The following is a 22152-nucleotide window of genomic DNA, read 5'->3' on the forward strand; positions in this document are numbered from 1 at the left end:
ATCCCACCCTAACCCTCCAACCTTACACTGATAATATAAATCCTTATATTCCCACACATGTTATCAGTATATATATATTTGTTTTATTAGGGAAGCAGACTGGTCGTTGCATGCCGCAGTCTTGTGAGAAAAGGCGAGGACATGGGATTCTCCTCTTCCTTGACAGGTTAAAGCCAATAAGATGTTAGGATGATGCGATGTGTGTATGCGACGAAACCTGTGTATGAAAAGACCGAACTTCCGGTTGTTGGGCAGTTGTTCACTCTCAACCTGGGTGACCAAACCACTCCCTGCTCATGCAATTGCAGCGCTTATACTTTGCTTGTGAGGAGATAATAAATTTACCAGAATGAGATAAGTTGTTCAGATGAATTCTTCCGGAGGCTCCATCAGGCATCCAATTTATACACGCTAACAACACCTGCCATATTGTCAAATCCTCATACTATCACCTTCGCAATATTGCTATGATCCGCCTCTATCTTGCAGACCGACCGGCAGTCTGGTTGTTTTAGTTTCTGAGACCTTAGGTCGTAGCTTTGAATATTTCCACGAAAGAACAGAACTCGTCCTGTTATTGTTCTGTTTGTTTTTGCTAACACTTCTTCTTATACATTGTACTTCTTCACTACTGTCTTGTATATTTGTACACTCCTTTGTATGAATCATATTAGAGCTCACACTGACATTGTTCTATATTTTCTTCAGCGATATGAAAAAATACAGTGGTGCACTTTTGTGCTCTAGGTAACAATTTAATTATGAACACATTGTTTGTATGGATATGAATAGTGAGGAGCAGATAAAAATCACAGAGGACAGTCCATCCCCGTCAACCTGCAGTGAGACAAAATGCAGCAAATGTTTTTCACACCAAAAAAAAAGCTTCTAATTTGAAAGCTAAAAAAAAAAAAAGATAAAATCAGGACTATTCTCTCCTGGGGGCCATGGCCAATCACAGGTGAGGGTTTATTACTAATGAAGAGGTGCAGTATATACCACATACTGGTAACTGCTATACTTGCAAATGGTTTAGTGGGGATAAAATAATTCAAGAGGACTTTTTCCACATGTTGTGAGACCCAAAGATCAAATTCTGATTGTGAAAACTAGGTATGGTTTATTCAGCAACATGCCGCTCGCTCTCCTGCTCCACCAATGAAAGCACCCAGAAACGGACCAAGGGCCCAGCTAGATCTGTCCCACCAGGATCTGTTCCACCAGGGTCTGTTCCACCAGGGTCTGCTCCAGCAGGATCTGTTCCACCAGGGTCTGCTCCAGCAGGATCTGTTCCACCAGGGTCTGCTCCAGCAGGATCTGTTCCACCAGGGCCTGGTCCAGCAGGATCTGTTCCACCAGGGCCTGGTCCAGCAGGATCTGTTCCACCAGGGCCTGCTCCAGCAGGATCTGTTCTACCAGGGCCTGCTCCAGCAGGATCTGTTCTACCAGGGCCTGCTCCAGCAGGATCTGTTCTACCAGGGGGGGTTGACTGAGGAAGACTTCAGTGCATCAACGAAAAATGATTTTAGAACAAAAACTCCTGAAAACAAAAATGGTTCAAAACTGTTTCACAGTCAAAATCCACAATTCAGCCAACTATTGTATTTTTAGAAACATACATAGATGTCGCTTGAACCAGACTTTGAGTCCACAGCTCAGGGGAGCGGCATGGTCCGAGCGAGGGGGGTTACCACATGGGTGATATCCGATCGTCCCTAACCAAGCCGGTATCCGACCCACCGGTATGAATCCCTCAGGCAGATGAAAACCCCACCCGTTGAGAATGTGTACAGCTCAAATGAAAACTGTGGGAGTTTTCCTTTTGTATTAAGCAGAAAAAAGTGTGAATGACGTGTGTCAATGCTGACATGTATATGTATAGTATTAAGTAGTATATATGGTGCAGTCCTTTATCAGATGAAAAGTATGTATGGATGTGTTATTTGTGTCGGACAAAATATTACAACCAACAATAACTTCTCTGTTCAAATTAAAAATAACAAAAGGAGAAGGTAGAAGAATTTATCCTTTATTAATCCCCTTGGAGAAATTCTTCTCTGCATTTGACCATCCTTGGTTAAGGAGCAGTGTTCTGCCCTGTGAGGCACAACTAGGGGTTAAGTGTCTCAGGGACATGAGACATGTGAACTATGGAGGGACTGGGGATCAAACCGTCTACCTTGTGGTTACGGGACAACCACTCATCCCCCTGAGCTACAGCCGGGATCCAGCTGTTGAATCTAAAACAGATTATCACTCCAACACCGCCTCGTGATTCTTTCATGTTAAACTAGTAAAGTCTTTGTTTGGCTCGCTGTGCTTTAAATTTGAAACATTTGGTCAGTGTCTGTTTGTTAGTTATTTTTGCCTCAGCTCTCAGTACCGTTCAGGTCTGGTCTCTCCGTGGTGTCTCGGCTCTCAGTACTGTTCCGGTCAGGTCTCTCCGTGGTGTCTCGGCTCTCGGCATCGGTTAGGTCCGGTCTCTCCGTGGTGTCTCGGCTGTCGGCATCGGTAAGGTCCGGTCTCTTCGTTGTGTCTTGGCTCTCAGCACCGTTCAGGTCCGTTCTCTCCATGGTGTCTCGGATCCAGTTCAGGAAGTTCCCCAGTCGGGCATAAACTCCGTACTTCCCCCTCTGAGCACATTGTTCTCCCCAGCTGACGACTCCGGTCAGAAACCAGGTCCCTCTGTAGTCCACTACGAATGGTCCTCCGCTGTCTCCGCTGCAGGCGTCCGGCCCGACATCCAGATACCCGGCACAGAACATGTTGTCTGTGATCACCTGTAGGACGGACGTGTACAGGGACGTCACGTTAGAGGACGTCTCCACACATTAACCAGATTAAAGGCTTCACTCAACATCTTCATCTATTCAGTATTCTCCATCTTATTTACACAACTAGGTGTGTAGAGAAAAGACTACGTTTAGACAACTGAGAGTTTTTAGATTCTGGTGACAGAATACTATTTCAAATACTATAAGTTATGTCCACTGTGTTCTGGTCTTGTCAGTGTACAATGCACTGTATGTACTCTACAGTGTGTACAGTTAACTAATGAACTGTATGTACACTATAGTGTGTACAGTGTAAAGTATGTACCCTATACAGTGTATACAGTGCATACAGTGTATACAGTGTAAAGTATGTACCCTATACAGTGCATACAGTTTAAAGCATGTACCATATGGTTAATGGTTACGGTACGCCGTTAACAGGTTACGCTTCGCATGCGCGATTTGACGCGACGCCGTGAGCTCCGTGAGCTCGTCTTTTCCTGCTGTTGCGTTTTTCAAAATAAAAAAACAGATCTAAACTCAATATTGAGCATGAATTGAGAGAGGCCGTATCAAATCTACAACCCCGTTTATAACATATGTGTCGAGGAAAGCAGCTCACTGCAGCCACTAATACTGATACAACATGATGGCTCACATATCTGCACTCATTCTGTTTTGTTTGGCAAAAAAAATTAAAAGCTTATTGTTTTCCACTGGTAGGAGACCCCGGGGAAGACCGAGGACACGCTGGAGGGATTATATCTCCCGGCTGGCCTTGGAACGCCTCGGGATCCCCCAGAATGAGCTGGAAAGTGTTGCGGGTGAGAGGGAAGCCTGGGTCGGCCTGCTGAACCTGCTGCCACCGCGACCCGACACCGGATAAGCGGCTGATAATGGATGGATGGATGGATGTTTTCCACAATGAGCTATTTAGTAGTAACTAAATATGAGTAATTTTTTGCACAGATAGAACTTACACAAAACATTGTCTGATGGGCAATCTGATTTACTTGAAAGTGATTGCAATTTTCTTTATTCTGTTATTTATAAAAGCACAGAAGAGTCACACAATTATGTTATTTTCAGAAAAAGTTTGAGAACCACAGCTTTAAGTGTTTGTGTCGGAGTCGCCGCCGCCGCCTATTTTGCACTACTACAATACTTATAGGCAACTAGTTATCATGTCTTCCGCTCCATAAAACGCATGTTAATGCTCAGTAGTACACATATGGTACTTTAATGTATTTGCATTGTAATAAAATGTGATCATTTTAAATGGGCATATATGCAGCTGAAACGGGTAGCCTAGTGCATCCCACATTTTTCAACATAACATTTTAAAACATTAGTCATTATGGCCTTTAGAAAAATGATTGTTTTGGGGGGAGGTGGGGTAGTGCACTATAGGCCCCTGAGAGACTTAAGAGTTTGTCCTTAATAGGGAAAATTCCCCTTACATTACTTTTACTTTTATACTTTTAAGTAGTTTTTAAACCAGTACTCATACACTTTTACTTAAGTAAAAAGCTTGAGTTGATACTTCAACTTTTACAGAAGTATTTTTAAATCCTAGAATCTATACTTCTACTTGAGTAATGAATGTGAATACTTTTGACACCTCTGTTCGGGAGGCTGAATTAGCCCATGTTCAGGTAAGACAACAGTTAGAGTTAGAGCGATATAAACTGGAGCTTATAAATGAAGGGAAGCTTAAAGGGAGAGCCGGTGTTATCATTTGGTGTTTCTGTTAACTTAAGGTTAACTTAAGGTTAGTTTAATGAAAAGGACCCTGACAGTTCTTTGTTTGAACGCTTAGCAGATGCGTGGAAGTGATCAGATGCTGAGCGTACTCTCTTGTTGCAGTGTGTGCTCACTGGCAAGGCCCAGGAGGCTTTTTCAGCCTTAAGTGTTGCTGATAGTGGTAGCTACCAGTTGGTTAAAGCTGCTGTACTTAGGATATATGAGTTGGTACCAGAAGCTTATCGCTAGTGGTTCAGGTCACTCAAAAAAGAGAAGCAGTCTCACGTGGAGTTTGCTCGTGAGTTAACAACTCATTTTAATCGCTGGTGTGCTGCTTCAAAGGTAGATCCAAAGGAGGACCTTGAGGAATTGATCTTGCTTAAACAGTTAAAAAATGCTCCGCCTGACCGTGTGGTTACCTACATTCAGGAAAAGAAAGTAAGCAAGGTTACAGATGCGGCTAGGTTGGCAGATGAGTTTGTCTTAACGCATAAAGGATTTTTTGGTGAGAGCCGTGGTCGGGGAGATCTTGATTTCCAAGAGAGTATGGGGGAAGTTAACGCCAGTAAGTTTTGTTCAGAAGGGGCAAATATGTTTTCAGCTAAAGCAGACTGGGGGTTACGGGGAAGAATGGACCACAATCGTGTCTGTAACTATTGTTTTGGAATGGGTCACTAGCGAAATGAGTGTCCAGTGTAAAAAAAAAAAGGTCCTGAGAGCCTGGGATTCCGAAACCGTGTGGGGCTGCTGTGTCCTTGTGTGGGGAAGAAAGAGATCGTGCCATTGCTGGTGTGCGGGCACACATGAAGCCTTCTTCGACAGATCCAGTGATTGAGGATCCGGGTTTGGATGAAGAGCTGACAGGTTCCTCAACTCGTCAGGAGATTGACCCTGGTTATGCTGCGTTTGTGTCTGATAGTTATGCTTCACTGGTCGGACGAGATTTTAAGAGATTCAGGAGCTCTGGAGTCATTTATTTTGGAGTCTGTGTTGAATTTCTCTGCTGAAACAAACACTGTCCAACACATCCCTCGGGGGCGCAGCATTGGAACCAGTCTTTTCTGGGCCAAAGCATCATTTGACGTTGGGCTCAAGTCTGGTGCAAGGTGATGTGGTCATGGGAGTGAGACCTTCGCTGCCTATGGGGGGAGTGCAGGTCATCTTTGGGAATGACCTGGCAGTCGGGTGTGACCTGACGTGTCAGTGAATCCTCTATCCTCCCAGGAAGTCAGAGTCCTCCATGAAGCCTTCTGCAGTACGTCCTTCCTGTTCTGTGACGCGTGCTATGAGCCGAACCAAGGGTGAGTCCAGTTCTTTTTTTCCTGTGCCCGTTTTCCTTTTGCCAATCTCTTGCAGTGACCTTCTGAAATTGACCGGGAAGCTGTGAGCCAGGTGGTTACGAAGCTAATTTTAAATATGTTTTTTTACAAATCTCACGTACCCCCTGGAGGGCCTTCACGTACCCCCATTTGAGAACCACTGCTCTACAGTGTATACAGTGCAAAGCATGTAAACTGTACAGTGCAAAGCATGTAAACTGTACAGTGTACAGTATGAAGCACGTACTCTCTGATCACCTGTTCAGTGGAGGCGGTGCAGTCCCTGTAGCTGATCACCGGCAGTGTGACCTTCCTGAGGAAGCGAGAGGAGGACCTGGCCAGGTAATGCGTGACCCCCCAGCCCGTCACCACGCCGCGGTGACCCTCCTGAACACACAAACACAAACTGACCCTCCTGAAAACACAAACACAAACTGACCCTGCACGCAGACTGGAAGCCATCAGTGTGTTCAACAGTGTTACCTGCAGCAGGTATTTTCAACAGCGTTACCTGCAGCAGGTATTGTTCAACAGCGTTACCTGCAGCAGGTACCCAGACAGCTGTGGGTCTGGGAGGCAGGCGGGCACGGCGGTGCGGCTCCTGACGACGGGCCTGGCGAGGTACAGCAGAGCCACGTCGCTGTCGAAGGTGAAGGAGTGGAAGTGAGGATGGACGAAGACCTTCTGGACCTTTATCACCTGCTCCCCCGGGTCCGGACGCCGCTTATCATAGTCCCCTGTCCACAGAGACGCGTTCATCCGTTATGAGAACTTTATTCAAGAACCAGACATATTCACCCGCACTCACACATGGTTCACCTATGGTCACGTGGTCTGCAGACTGCTCCAGGCAGTGAGCGGCAGAGACCACCCACCGGTCTGAGACCAGGGTTCCCCCACAGAACCCATACCCATCAGACCTGCAGAGCAGAACCTGAACACGTACACACACACACACACATACACGTACACATGCACGCACATTCCGCACACCCGCGCACACACACGCAAGCATGCAAGCATACATGCATACACACAGACATACGCACGCATTCCACACACGCACATATGTACATATGTACGCGCACACACACGCATACACACGCACATACGCAAACACACACATACATACGCACACATACGCACACACACACAGTGTTTTTGTTTAAAACAGCTGTATTTGTGTTATCACTAACACAGACATCCAACAAAAGTGTTTAATATATTATTATTATTATGATTATTAAATACATTTTAATAATGTCTCCACACCTGCCAAGGACTCCCTCCTGGTTTCTCCAGGACTCCGCCCACGATTCGACCCGTGACCCCCCCTCCGGCCCCCCCGGACCCACTCAGCTCGGTTTGGTTGGCCCCTGCTGGTCCAGACGTTGAGTCCCCCGCCGGCTCCTCCGTGTCAGTGAGGTTCAGGTGAGCCGTCCAGCTGTCAGTGCTATTGTGGTCCATCGTGGTGACGTTGAGCCACAGAGAGCGACTTCGGTACGAAGACCAGTCTCTGTGGCGCCGGCCACACGGGAACGGCACTGGACAGGAAACACACTTTACACAACACGCTCACACACACACATGAAGCGTTCAACAGGGCAGTAACATCAACTCATCTTATGTTAAGAGTCAAACATGAAACACACCTCTGAATGCTCAAAAAATCAATAACCTGATTATGAACACACCAGAGGATCAATAACCTGATTTATATGAGTGTTACCTTTCTGTTATAACATGTGTTATATGAGTGTTACCTGTCTGTTATAACATGTGTTGTATGAGTGTAACCTATCTGTTATAACATGTGTTATATGAGTGTAACCTGTCTGTTATAACATGTTACATGAGTGTAACCTATCTGTTATAACATATGTTATATGAGTGTAACCTGTCTGTTATAACATGTGTTATATGAGTGTAACCTGTCTGTTATAACATGTGTTATATGAGTGTAATCTGTCTGTTATAACATATGTTATATGAGTGTAACCTGTCTGTTATAACATGTGTTATATGAGTGTAACCTGTCTGTTATAACATATGTTATATGAGTGTAACCTGTCTGTTATAAAATGTGTTACATGAGTGTAACCTGTCTGTTATAACATGTGTTATATGAGTGTAACCTGTCTGTTATAACATGTGTCATGAGTGTAACCTGTCTGTTATAACATATGTTATATGAGTGTAACCTGTCTGTTATATTATGTGTTATGAGTGTATCATGTCTGTTATATTATGTGTTATGAGTGTAACCTGTCTGTTATATTATGTGTTATGAGTGTAACCTGTCTGTTATAACATGTGTTATATGAGTGTAACCTGTCTGTTATAACATGTGTTATGAGTGTAACCTGTCTGTTATAACATGTGTTATATGAGTGTAACCTGTCTGTTATATTATGTGTTATGAGTGTAACCTGTCTGTTATAACATGTGTTATATGAGTGTAACCTGTCTGTTATATTATGTGTTATATGAGTGCAACCTGTCTGTTATATTATGTTATATGAGTGTAACCTGTCTGTTATAACATGTGTTACATGAGTGTAACCTGTCTGTTATAACATATGTTATATGAGTGTAACCTGTCTGTTATATTATGTGTTATGAGTGTAACCTGTCTGTTATAACATGTGTTATATGAGTGTAACCTGTCTGTTATATTATGTGTTATGAGTGTAACCTGTCTGTTATAACATGTGTTATATGAGTGTAACCTGTCTGTTATATTATGTGTTATGAGTGTAACCTGTCTGTTATATTATGTGTTATGAGTGTAACCTGTCTGTTATAACATGTGTTATATGAGTGTAACCTGTCTGTTATATTATGTGTTATGAGTGTAACCTGTCTGTTATAACATGTGTTATATGAGTGTAACCTGTCTGTTATATTATGTGTTATGAGTGTAACCTGTCTGTTATAACATGTGTTATATGAGTGTAACCTGTCTGTTATATTATGTGTTATGAGTGTAACCTGTCTGTTATATTATGTGTTATGAGTGTAACCTGTCTGTTATAACATATGTTATATGAGTGTAACCTGTCTGTTATAACATGTGTTATATGAGTGTAACCTGTCTGTTATATTATGTGTTATGAGTGTAACCTGTCTGTTATAACATGTGTTATATGAGTGTAACCTGTCTGTTATATTATGTGTTATGAGTGTAACCTGTCTGTTATATTATGTGTTATGAGTGTAACCTGTCTGTTATAACATATGTTATATGAGTGTAACCTGTCTGTTATAACATGTGTTATATGAGTGTAACCTGTCTGTTATAACATGTGTTATGAGTGTAATCTGTCTGTTATAACATATGTTATATGAGTGTAACCTGTCTGTTATAACATGTGTTATATGAGTGTTACCTGTCTGTTATAACATGTGTTATATGAGTGTAACCTATCTGTTATAACATGTGTTATATGAGTGTAACCTGTCTGTTATAACATGTTACATGAGTGTAACCTATCTGTTATAACATATGTTATATGAGTGTAACCTGTCTGTTATAACATGTGTTATATGAGTGTAACCTGTCTGTTATAACATGTGTTATGAGTGTAATCTGTCTGTTATAACATATGTTATATGAGTGTAACCTGTCTGTTATAACATGTGTTATATGAGTGTAACCTGTCTGTTATAACATATGTTATATGAGTGTAACCTGTCTGTTATAACATGTGTTACATGAGTGTAACCTGTCTGTTATAACATGTGTTATATGAGTGTAACCTGTCTGTTATAACATGTGTCATGAGTGTAACCTGTCTGTTATAACATATGTTATATGAGTGTAACCTGTCTGTTATATTATGTGTTATGAGTGTATCATGTCTGTTATATTATGTGTTATGAGTGTAACCTGTCTGTTATATTATGTGTTATGAGTGTAACCTGTCTGTTATAACATGTGTTATATGAGTGTAACCTGTCTGTTATAACATGTGTTATGAGTGTAACCTGTCTGTTATAACATGTGTTATATGAGTGTAACCTGTCTGTTATATTATGTGTTATGAGTGTAACCTGTCTGTTATAACATGTGTTATATGAGTGTAACCTGTCTGTTATATTATGTGTTATATGAGTGTAACCTGTCTGTTATATTATGTGTTATGAGTGTAACCTGTCTGTTATAACATGTGTTATGAGTGTAACCTGTCTGTTATAACATATGTTATATGAGTGTAACCTGTCTGTTATATTATGTGTTATGAGTGTAACCTGTCTGTTATATTATGTGTTATGAGTGTAACCTGTCTGTTATAACATGTGTTATATGAGTGTAACCTGTCTGTTATATTATGTGTTATGAGTGTAACCTGTCTGTTATAACATGTGTTATATGAGTGTAACCTGTCTGTTATATTATGTGTTATGAGTGTAACCTGTCTGTTATAACATGTGTTATATGAGTGTAACCTGTCTGTTATATTATGTGTTATGAGTGTAACCTGTCTGTTATAACATGTGTTATGAGTGTAACCTGTCTGTTATAACATATGTTATATGAGTGTAACCTGTCTGTTATATTATGTGTTATGAGTGTAACCTGTCTGTTATATTATGTGTTATGAGTGTAACCTGTCTGTTATAACATGTGTTATATGAGTGTAACCTGTCTGTTATAACATGTGTTATGAGTGTAACCTGTCTGTTATAACATGTGTTATATGAGTGTAACCTGTCTGTTATATTATGTGTTATGAGTGTAACCTGTCTGTTATAACATGTGTTATATGAGTGTAACCTGTCTGTTATATTATGTGTTATATGAGTGTAACCTGTCTGTTATATTATGTTATATGAGTGTAACCTGTCTGTTATAACATGTGTTACATGAGTGTAACTTGTCTGTTATAACATGTGTTATGAGTGTAATCTGTCTGTTATAACATATGTTATATGAGTGTAACCTGTCTGTTATAACATGTGTTATATGAGTGTAACCTGTCTGTTATAACATATGTTATATGAGTGTAACCTGTCTGTTATAACATGTGTTACATGAGTGTAACCTGTCTGTTATAACATGTGTTATATGAGTGTAACCTGTCTGTTATAACATGTGTCATGAGTGTAACCTGTCTGTTATAACATATGTTATATGAGTGTAACCTGTCTGTTATATTATGTGTTATGAGTGTATCATGTCTGTTATATTATGTGTTATGAGTGTAACCTGTCTGTTATATTATGTGTTATGAGTGTAACCTGTCTGTTAGAACATGTGTTATATGAGTGTAACCTGTCTGTTATAACATGTGTTATGAGTGTAACCTGTCTGTTATAACATGTGTTATATGAGTGTAACCTGTCTGTTATATTATGTGTTATGAGTGTAACCTGTCTGTTATAACATGTGTTATATGAGTGTAACCTGTCTGTTATATTATGTGTTATATGAGTGTAACCTGTCTGTTATATTATGTGTTATGAGTGTAACCTGTCTGTTATAACATGTGTTATGAGTGTAACCTGTCTGTTATAACATATGTTATATGAGTGTAACCTGTCTGTTATATTATGTGTTATGAGTGTAACCTGTCTGTTATATTATGTGTTATGAGTGTAACCTGTCTGTTATAACATGTGTTATATGAGTGTAACCTGTCTGTTATATTATGTGTTATGAGTGTAACCTGTCTGTTATAACATGTGTTATATGAGTGTAACCTGTCTGTTATATTATGTGTTATGAGTGTAACCTGTCTGTTATAACATGTGTTATATGAGTGTAACCTGTCTGTTATATTATGTGTTATGAGTGTAACCTGTCTGTTATAACATGTGTTATGAGTGTAACCTGTCTGTTATAACATATGTTATATGAGTGTAACCTGTCTGTTATATTATGTGTTATGAGTGTAACCTGTCTGTTATATTATGTGTTATGAGTGTAACCTGTCTGTTATAACATGTGTTATATGAGTGTAACCTGTCTGTTATAACATGTGTTATGAGTGTAACCTGTCTGTTATAACATGTGTTATATGAGTGTAACCTGTCTGTTATATTATGTGTTATGAGTGTAACCTGTCTGTTATAACATGTGTTATATGAGTGTAACCTGTCTGTTATATTATGTGTTATATGAGTGTAACCTGTCTGTTATATTATGTTATATGAGTGTAACCTGTCTGTTATAACATGTGTTACATGAGTGTAACTTGTCTGTTATAACATATGTTATATGAGTGTAACCTGTCTGTTATATTATGTGTTATGAGTGTAACCTGTCTGTTATAACATGTGTTATATGAGTGTAACCTGTCTGTTATATTATGTGTTATGAGTGTAACCTGTCTGTTATAACATGTGTTATATGAGTGTAACCTGTCTGTTATATTATGTGTTATGAGTGTAACCTGTCTGTTATATTATGTGTTATGAGTGTAACCTGTCTGTTATAACATGTGTTATATGAGTGTAACCTGTCTGTTATATTATGTGTTATGAGTGTAACCTGTCTGTTATAACATGTGTTATATGAGTGTAACCTGTCTGTTATATTATGTGTTATGAGTGTAACCTGTCTGTTATAACATGTGTTATATGAGTGTAACCTGTCTGTTATATTATGTGTTATGAGTGTAACCTGTCTGTTATATTATGTGTTATGAGTGTAACCTGTCTGTTATAACATATGTTATATGAGTGTAACCTGTCTGTTATAACATGTGTTATATGAGTGTAACCTGTCTGTTATAACATGTGTTATGAGTGTAATCTGTCTGTTATAACATATGTTATATGAGTGTAACCTGTCTGTTATAACATGTGTTATATGAGTGTTACCTGTCTGTTATAACATGTGTTATATGAGTGTAACCTATCTGTTATAACATGTGTTATATGAGTGTAACCTGTCTGTTATAACATGTTACATGAGTGTAACCTATCTGTTATAACATATGTTATATGAGTGTAACCTGTCTGTTATAACATGTGTTATATGAGTGTAACCTGTCTGTTATAACATGTGTTATGAGTGTAATCTGTCTGTTATAACATATGTTATATGAGTGTAACCTGTCTGTTATAACATGTGTTATATGAGTGTAACCTGTCTGTTATAACATATGTTATATGAGTGTAACCTGTCTGTTATAACATGTGTCATGAGTGTAACCTGTCTGTTATAACATATGTTATATGAGTGTAACCTGTCTGTTATATTATGTGTTATGAGTGTATCATGTCTGTTATATTATGTGTTATGAGTGTAACCTGTCTGTTATATTATGTGTTATGAGTGTAACCTGTCTGTTAGAACATGTGTTATATGAGTGTAACCTGTCTGTTATAACATGTGTTATGAGTGTAACCTGTCTGTTATAACATGTGTTATATGAGTGTAACCTGTCTGTTATATTATGTGTTATGAGTGTAACCTGTCTGTTATAACATGTGTTATATGAGTGTAACCTGTCTGTTATATTATGTGTTATATGAGTGTAACCTGTCTGTTATATTATGTGTTATGAGTGTAACCTGTCTGTTATAACATGTGTTATGAGTGTAACCTGTCTGTTATAACATATGTTATATGAGTGTAACCTGTCTGTTATATTATGTGTTATGAGTGTAACCTGTCTGTTATATTATGTGTTATGAGTGTAACCTGTCTGTTATAACATGTGTTATATGAGTGTAACCTGTCTGTTATATTATGTGTTATGAGTGTAACCTGTCTGTTATAACATGTGTTATATGAGTGTAACCTGTCTGTTATATTATGTGTTATGAGTGTAACCTGTCTGTTATAACATGTGTTATATGAGTGTAACCTGTCTGTTATATTATGTGTTATGAGTGTAACCTGTCTGTTATAACATGTGTTATGAGTGTAACCTGTCTGTTATAACATATGTTATATGAGTGTAACCTGTCTGTTATATTATGTGTTATGAGTGTAACCTGTCTGTTATATTATGTGTTATGAGTGTAACCTGTCTGTTATAACATGTGTTATGAGTGTAACCTGTCTGTTATATTATGTTATATGAGTGTAACCTGTCTGTTATATTATGTGTTATGAGTGTAACCTGTCTGTTATATTATGTGTTATGAGTGTAACCTGTCTGTTATATTATGTGTTGTGAGTGTAACCTGTCTGTTATAACATGTGTTATATGAGTGTAACCTGTCTGTTATAACATGTGTTATGAGTGTAACATGTCTGTTATATTATGTGTTGTGAGTGTAACCTGTCTGTTATAACATGTGTTATATGAGTGTAACCTGTCTGTTATATTATGTGTTATGAGTGTAACCTGTCTGTTATATTATGTGTTATGAGTGTAACCTGTCTGTTATAACATGTGTTATATGAGTGTAACCTGTCTGTTATATTATGTGTTATGAGTGTAACCTGTCTGTTATAACATGTGTTATATGAGTGTAACCTGTCTGTTATATTATGTGTTATGAGTGTAACCTGTCTGTTATAACATGTGTTATATGAGTGTAACCTGTCTGTTATATTATGTGTTATGAGTGTAACCTGTCTGTTATATTATGTGTTATGAGTGTAACCTGTCTGTTATATTACGTGTTATGAGTGTAACCTGTCTGTTATAACATATGTTATATGAGTGTAACCTGTCTGTTATATTATGTGTTATGAGTGTAACCTGTCTGTTATATTATGTGTTATGAGTGTAACCTGTCTGTTATAACATGTGTTATGAGTGTAACCTGTCTGTTATATTATGTTATATGAGTGTAACCTGTCTGTTATATTATGTGTTATGAGTGTAACCTGTCTGTTATATTATGTGTTATGAGTGTAACCTGTCTGTTATAACATGTGTTATGAGTGTAACCTGTCTGTTATATTATGTGTTGTGAGTGTAACCTGTCTGTTATAACATGTGTTATATGAGTGTAACCTGTCTGTTATATTATGTGTTATGAGTGTAACCTGTCTGTTATATTATGTGTTATGAGTGTAACCTGTCTGTTATAACATATGTTATATGAGTGTAACCTGTCTGTTATATTATGTGTTATGAGTGTAACCTGTCTGTTATATTATGTGTTATGAGTGTAACCTGTCTGTTATAACATGTGTTATGAGTGTAACCTGTCTGTTATATTATGTGTTGTGAGTGTAACCTGTCTGTTATAACATGTGTTATATGAGTGTAACCTGTCTGTTATATTATGTGTTATGAGTGTAACCTGTCTGTTATATTATGTGTTATGAGTGTAACCTGTCTGTTATAACATGTGTTATATGAGTGTAACCTGTCTGTTATAACATGTGTTATATGAGTGTAACCTGTTTGTTATATTATGTGTTATGAGTGTAACCTGTCTGTTATATTATGTGTTATGAGTGTAACCTGTCTGTTATATTATGTGTTATGAGTGTAACCTGTCTGTTATATTATGTGTTATGAGTGTAACCTGTCTGTTATAACATGTGTTATATGAGTGTAACCTGTCTGTTATATTATGTGTTATGAGTGTAACCTGTCTGTTATATTATGTGTTATGAGTGTAACCTGTCTGTTATAACATGTGTTATGAGTGTAACCTGTCTGTTATAACATGTGTTATGAGTGTAACCTGTCTGTTATATTATGTGTTATGAGTGTAACCTGTCTGGGAGCAGCTCTGTCCGTCCTCGTCCAGTCTGAAACCGTCAGCGCAGCCACACTGAACTGCAGCGCCGCCCTCCAGGTCTCTGCAGTACTGCATACAGCCGCCGTTTCTATAGCGACACTCCGACACCTCTGCACACAAGATCCCTTTGTTACTGGGCTTCACTGGACTGATGGGGTTTGTTATTGGGCAAATGTAAATAGTGCGTTACAAATCAAATGTGTGTTATGAATAATAATTTGTAAAATTCGTAAAATGTAAAGTGCGTAATTTGTAAAAGTGCGTAAAAAATATTTGTACAATTCTTTTCTTTTTAAATGTCCATTACAAATAAAATGCGTTACAAATAAAACAGTTGCTCGGACCCTAATATTCAAAAGAATCACACAGTGGCACAGAGCCAGTACATGGTAAAATAAAAAACATAGTTAAAACAAACTGCAATAAAAAGGAATAGCTGACAGGATTGAACACAAAGAGGCTTTTAGGGCAGGCTTAAGAGTCCAGGGGAGTATTCTTCGTACGTGGTTCAACAAAGTCGATCAAATGTCCTATTATCCACCTTAAATTAGCGAGATGATTGACATCAGGCTTTCTCGGTTCTTCAAAGGTTGACCCGCCCTCAAACAGTCTCGTTCATTCTAACCAGACGTCAGTCATCTGGATAAATGCTCTGCCCTCTCCTCTTCCAAAGGGGGAGGAGTCGAACACAGATTCCATGATCTTCAAATGCTACAATGGCAAATAACTCTGAGAAAGAGCGTCTCTTCTCTCCGTGGAGGAGCAGAAGATGATCATGACTAAATATGATAAATTTAAGTCCATAATCATGGCAAAGTCACACTTTCTGTTTGTGAACGCAGCTTAACCGTGCCTCCGCTGGTCGGGCTAGAGTCACATAAGCATCGCAAAATATCAAGTTAAATGCGTCAGTGTTGGGAAAATGTATCGGCTAATTTGAAGTGCCTCACCACCCAAATCAATCAGATTATATTTATTTAAATGTGCCTGCTGTCGAATTAATATTTACTTATGAGGATATATGTACTGTATGCGCGTATGTATCATATATGTGTATTTACATGTACGTGTAGATTACCATATAACTAGGAGTTTGAATATGTATACAATAATGATATGTATGGTGTACTAATAACACCGTCATATAATTATGAGTGCTTTCAACACATCCATACATTTCTGATAGTCTGCATTCTGTGAGATGGACAATCGGCTGCGCCTGTGGTGTTCAATGTCCGCGGCTCGAGAAGCTCTCGTAAATAAATGATTCTTGTCGGTAGAATCTAGTGATGTGTCCTTTCAGGCCGAGGCTTCGATGCGCGTGTCGAGTAACCAGGTAGATTTAGGTGAAGCGTATCGAGGCTTGAGTCGATGACGTATGCGGTGACGTTGGAGCCTCTGAGCCGCCGCACCACGTGACTGATTCAGAACATGGTTCGTGGGTTTGCCGTGCGATTTGAAATATAAGGGGCAGAGAAACTCAATGGATTTCCTTCCTCTCTACCAGCTTCATGTGTGCCTGTGAAAGGGTATTTTATAAAGCAGGAGAAATAGTCTCAACAAGCCCAGCACTGTGGAAAAGGTCTTATTTTTACATAAAAACAATTGGACACATCAACATGGACTAACAGAGCCAAGGCTTGAACCACCGATCCTCTGACTGAAAGTCAGATATTCTAACCACTGACCCACAGTCACACCACAACCCTCTTCCAATTGGTTTCGAGTCATGATGATAGACACAATATTAACAAGTTAATAGTTGATGTATTGGTGTCACAAACAAAATTTATTCCATGTAAAGCTTCACACACCAAAGCCATGGTGTCGTTATGATCACTCTGCCTGTTTTACATCTATTGTCCACTTGGTGGCGCAGTAGAGCAATTGAAGCTCCGTGAAGCTTCAGTACATGAGGGAACCGATTGGATGGAAAGCTTCAATGCTTCAGGAAGCTTCATCTCGCCATCACTAGTAGAATCTATAGCGCCGCATACAGAAGTCATCATGATGATGTGAGCTCGTACAGGAAGTCATCATGATGTGAGAACGTACAGGAAGTCATGATGATGTGAGAACGTACAGGAAGTCATGATGATGTGAGAACGTACAGGAAGTCATGATGATGTGAGAACGTACAGGAAGTCATCATGATGATGTGAGAACGTACAGGAAGTCATCATGATGATGTGAGAATGTACAGGAAGTCATCATGATGATGTGAGAACGTACAGGAAGTCATCATGATGATGTGAGCTCGTACAGGAAGTCATCATGATGTGAGAACGTACAGGAAGTCATGATGATGTGAGAACGTACAGGAAGTCATGATGATGTGAGAACGTACAGGAAGTCATCATGATGATGTGAGAACGTACAGGAAGTCATCATGATGATGTGAGAACGTACAGGAAGTCATCATGATGATGTGAGAACGTACAGGAAGTCATCATGATGATGTGAGAACGTACAGGAAGTCATCATGATGATGTGAGCTCGTACAGGAAGTCATCATGATGTGAGAACGTACAGGAAGTCATGATGATGTGAGAACGTACAGGAAGTCATGATGATGTGAGAACGTACAGGAAGTCATCATGATGATGTGAGAACGTACAGGAAGTCATCATGATGATGTGAGAACGTACAGGAAGTCATCATGATGATGTGAGAACGTACAGGAAGTCATCATGATGATGTGAGCTCGTACAGGAAGTCATCATGATGTGAGAACGTACAGGAAGTCATGATGATGTGAGAACGTACAGGAAGTCATGATGATGTGAGAACGTACAGGAAGTCATGATGATGTGAGAACGTACAGGAAGTCATGATGATGTGAGAACGTACAGGAAGTCATCATGATGATGTGAGAACGTACAGGAAGTCATCATGATGATGTGAGAACGTACAGGAAGTCATCATGATGTGAGAACGTACAGGAAGTCATGATGATGTGAGAACGTACAGGAAGTCATCATGATGATGTGAGAACGTACAGGAAGTCATCATGATGATGTGAGAACGTACAGGAAGTCATCATGATGATGTGAGAACGTACAGGAAGTCATCATGATGATGTGAGAACGTACAGGAAGTCATCATGATGATGTGAGCTCGTACAGGAAGTCATCATGATGTGAGAACGTACAGGAAGTCATGATGATGTGAGAACGTACAGGAAGTCATGATGATGTGAGAACGTACAGGAAGTCATCATGATGATGTGAGAACGTACAGGAAGTCATCATGATGATGTGAGAACGTACAGGAAGTCATCATGATGATGTGAGAACGTACAGGAAGTCATCATGATGATGTGAGCTCGTACAGGAAGTCATCATGATGTGAGAACGTACAGGAAGTCATGATGATGTGAGAACGTACAGGAAGTCATGATGATGTGAGAACGTACAGGAAGTCATGATGATGTGAGAACGTACAGGAAGTCATGATGATGTGAGAACGTACAGGAAGTCATCATGATGATGTGAGAACGTACAGGAAGTCATCATGATGATGTGAGAACGTACAGGAAGTCATCATGATGTGAGAACGTACAGGAAGTCATCATGATGTGAGAACGGATCTTGGCGATCTGGACTCTCACCCTATAAAACTAATATAACTAATATCGCTCCTTCATCAATGAGGAAGTGAGCTGCCTTTTATGTCCGGTGGGAGTGGCCAGCTTATCCAGTGAATTTCACTAAACCTGCTCTGGAGCAGGTTAAGGGATTTTGATGTGTTGCTATGGGGATTTTTCTAAACTTGCTTCCAAGAACCGAAAAGCCTGACCTACGTCATCTTATCCTGAAAATTATCCAGCTAACTCAGTAAACCAGCTACGAAGAATAGGGCCCAGGTCTACATCCCTAAGCACCTGCTCACCTGAGGCGCAGGTCTTGCCGCGGTACGGAGGAGGACAGAGACACAGGAAGTCTCCTCGGTCCAGAGAGCACAGCCCTCCGTTCAGGCAGGGGCTGGTCCCACAGGGGTTCAGATCTACAGCACAGGCAAGAGGCACTCAAACGCATCACGACTCAAACTCAAACGACTCAAATTTAAAGTATCACAACTCTGAAATGAATTTGATCAAAGAGTTCAGAGTCTGTTAAGATCTCCAAAAGCTGCTGAACCCTGAGATAGTTTATAAAGGATTGGCAGGTCCACATGGATCCAGACCAGCGAGGTCCCATCAGGACCTGGATCAGGTCCGTGAATCCTCATTTAATGATGAACGTACTCACTTGTGTATTTGTACCAGAACTCCAGCTGTGGAACAAGAAACTGGGAGTTAGTACTCCCAGTACTTCTGGGAGGACTTCTACGTACAGTCAAGGTGGTGCGTAGTCTCTGTGGGGGCCCGACCCTCAGACTGGACCACAGCGGTCCTTCTCACCGTCTTCTCTCTGGTCTGGAAGATCTCGGCGGCCTCCTCTTGCGAGCAGAGCTCCTCGTGGCACTCCCTCTCCAGGTCTCCAGGCAGAACCTCCTCCATGAAGGAGTTGGCCCGCCTCCTCCTGGGAGGCGAGCCCAGGACCCTGGCGGCCGCCGGCCGAGTCAGGAACACTGGAGGGACAAAGGTTCTGGTACTATGGACTGTAGTACTACCTAGTACTGTATTGCAGTACTAGCATCACAGAGACAGATGTCTATACAGTCTCACCTGTACATTCAATCACTGCAGAGCAGGTGAGCAGAGAGCAGAGGGTCAGCAGCATGTCTGTCTGTCTGTCTGTCCGTTCGTCTATCTGTCTGTCTGTCCGTCCGTTCGTCTGTCTGTCTGTCTGTCCGTCCGTCTGTCCGTCTATCTGTCTGTCTGTCTGTCTGTCTGTCCTCAGACCTGCTGTCTCTGGTCTCTCTAACTGTCTCCAGCTGATTGATCGTTGACTGCAGTTCAAATATTGACAGAGACGTCACAGAGAGGACCAGAGTCCAGTTCACCAAGAGGAGGTCAAAGGTAGCCAGTGATCCTGCTGGACAAAATATATCACTTGGAGAGCACAGCTCTCTAGTGGGGTAATATGATACCATATATATATATATATATATATATATATATATATATATATATATATATATATATATATATATATATATATATATATATCTTTATTTATAGGGACCCTAACCCTAACCCTAACCCTATAGGGACCATTTACAGTTAAAACATAAATGTCACCATTTGATGCACTGTACCAGATTTTAGTCCCTTGACAGACCATAACAAACATAAAACAAGAGCAAACATTACAGGATAAAAGACACAATACAACATTATATGTGGGGAGAAGAACACAATACAAAGTGGGGTAATATGGTACTGTGAGCTCTCTAGTGGGGTAATATGGTACTATGAGTTCTCTAGTGGGGTAATATGGTACTATGAGCTCTCTGGTGGGGTAATATGGTACTATGAGTTCTCTAGTGGGGTAATATGGTACTATGAGCTCTCTAGTGGGGTAATATGGTACTATGAGCTCTCTAGTGGGTAATATGGTACTATGAGCTCTCTAGTGGGGTAATATGGTACTATGAGCTCTATAGTGGGTAATATGGTACTATGAGCTCTCTAGTGGGGTAATATGGTACTATGAGCTCTCTAGTGGGGTAATATGGTACTATGAGCTCTATAGTGGGTAATATGGTACTATGAGCTCTCTAGTGGGGTAATATGGTACTATGAGCTCTATAGTGGGTAATATGGTACTATGAGCTCTCTAGTGGGGTAATATGGTACTATGAGCTCTCTAGTGGGGTAATATGGTACTATGAGCTTGGCATTGCAGTGAAAGTTTATGGAGTGTTTTCTGATAATATTGCCTAAAGGAAGCATATATAAGGTGAATAAAATTGGTGCAAGCACAGAACCTTGTGGAACTCCATGACGAACGGTGTTGGTCATCGGGGCCTCATCGTTTACAAATACAAACTGAGATCCATCTGATAAATACAACTTAAACCAGCTTAGTGCTGTACCTTTAATACCAATCGACTGGTCTAGTCTCTGTAATAAGATGTCATGGTCAATGGTGTTGAATGCTGCACTAAGGTCTAACAAGACCAGTACAGAGACAAGTCCTTTATCAGCACTAAGGTCTAACAAGACCAGAGACAAGTCCTTTATCAGCACTAAGGTCTAACAAGACAAGTACAGAGACAAGTCCTTAATCAGCACTAAGGTCTAACAAGATCAGTACAGAGACAAGTCCTTTATCAGCACTAAGATCTAACAAGACAAGACACTTTTACCACTCCACCATCCTATAAAGTCCTGTTTCAGTTCCCTGTAGTCCACCATCCTATAAAGTCTTGGTTCATTTCCCTGTAGTCCACCATCCAATGAAGTCCTGGTTCAGTTTAAAGTCCGAGATCTATATGGAGGAATGGACCCAGAACGGTTCCTTGTGGGACCCCCGTGCTGCAGGACACCTGGTCTGACTCTCACTCTGTATCCACACATACTGTGGACGGTTGGTGAGGTGGTCCAGGATCCATGCAGTGAGGTGGTCCCGGATCCATACAGTGAGGTGGTCCCGGATCCATACAGTGAGGTGGTCCAGGATCCATACAGTGAGGTGGTCCAGGATCCATACAGTGAGGTGGTCCAGGATCCATACAGTGAGGTGGTCCAGGATCCATACAGTGAGGTG

The 22152-nt window shown here is 40.3% G+C and overlaps 1 protein-coding gene across 1 annotated transcript; it reads right to left on the reverse strand.

Annotated features, from left to right (window-relative positions):
- Positions 1–1191: 1191 nt before the first annotated feature.
- Positions 1192–21404, reverse strand: LOC306742585 (coagulation factor IX; the record flags this gene model as incomplete). The annotated part of the gene is made up of 11 exons (XM_079224976.1): positions 1192–1499; positions 2384–2780; positions 6095–6223; positions 6377–6573; positions 6656–6770; positions 7109–7380; positions 15472–15606; positions 19388–19501; positions 19747–19771; positions 19899–20068; positions 21371–21404. 11 exons carry the CDS (start codon positions 21402–21404, stop codon positions 1192–1194), a joined length of 1896 nt encoding a protein of 631 aa, XP_079081102.1.
- Positions 21405–22152: the final 748 nt, after the last annotated feature.

Source organism: Taurulus bubalis (assembly GCF_910589615.1).
Source record: "Taurulus bubalis genome assembly, chromosome: 10".
Taxonomy (NCBI): domain Eukaryota; kingdom Metazoa; phylum Chordata; class Actinopteri; order Perciformes; family Cottidae; genus Taurulus; species Taurulus bubalis.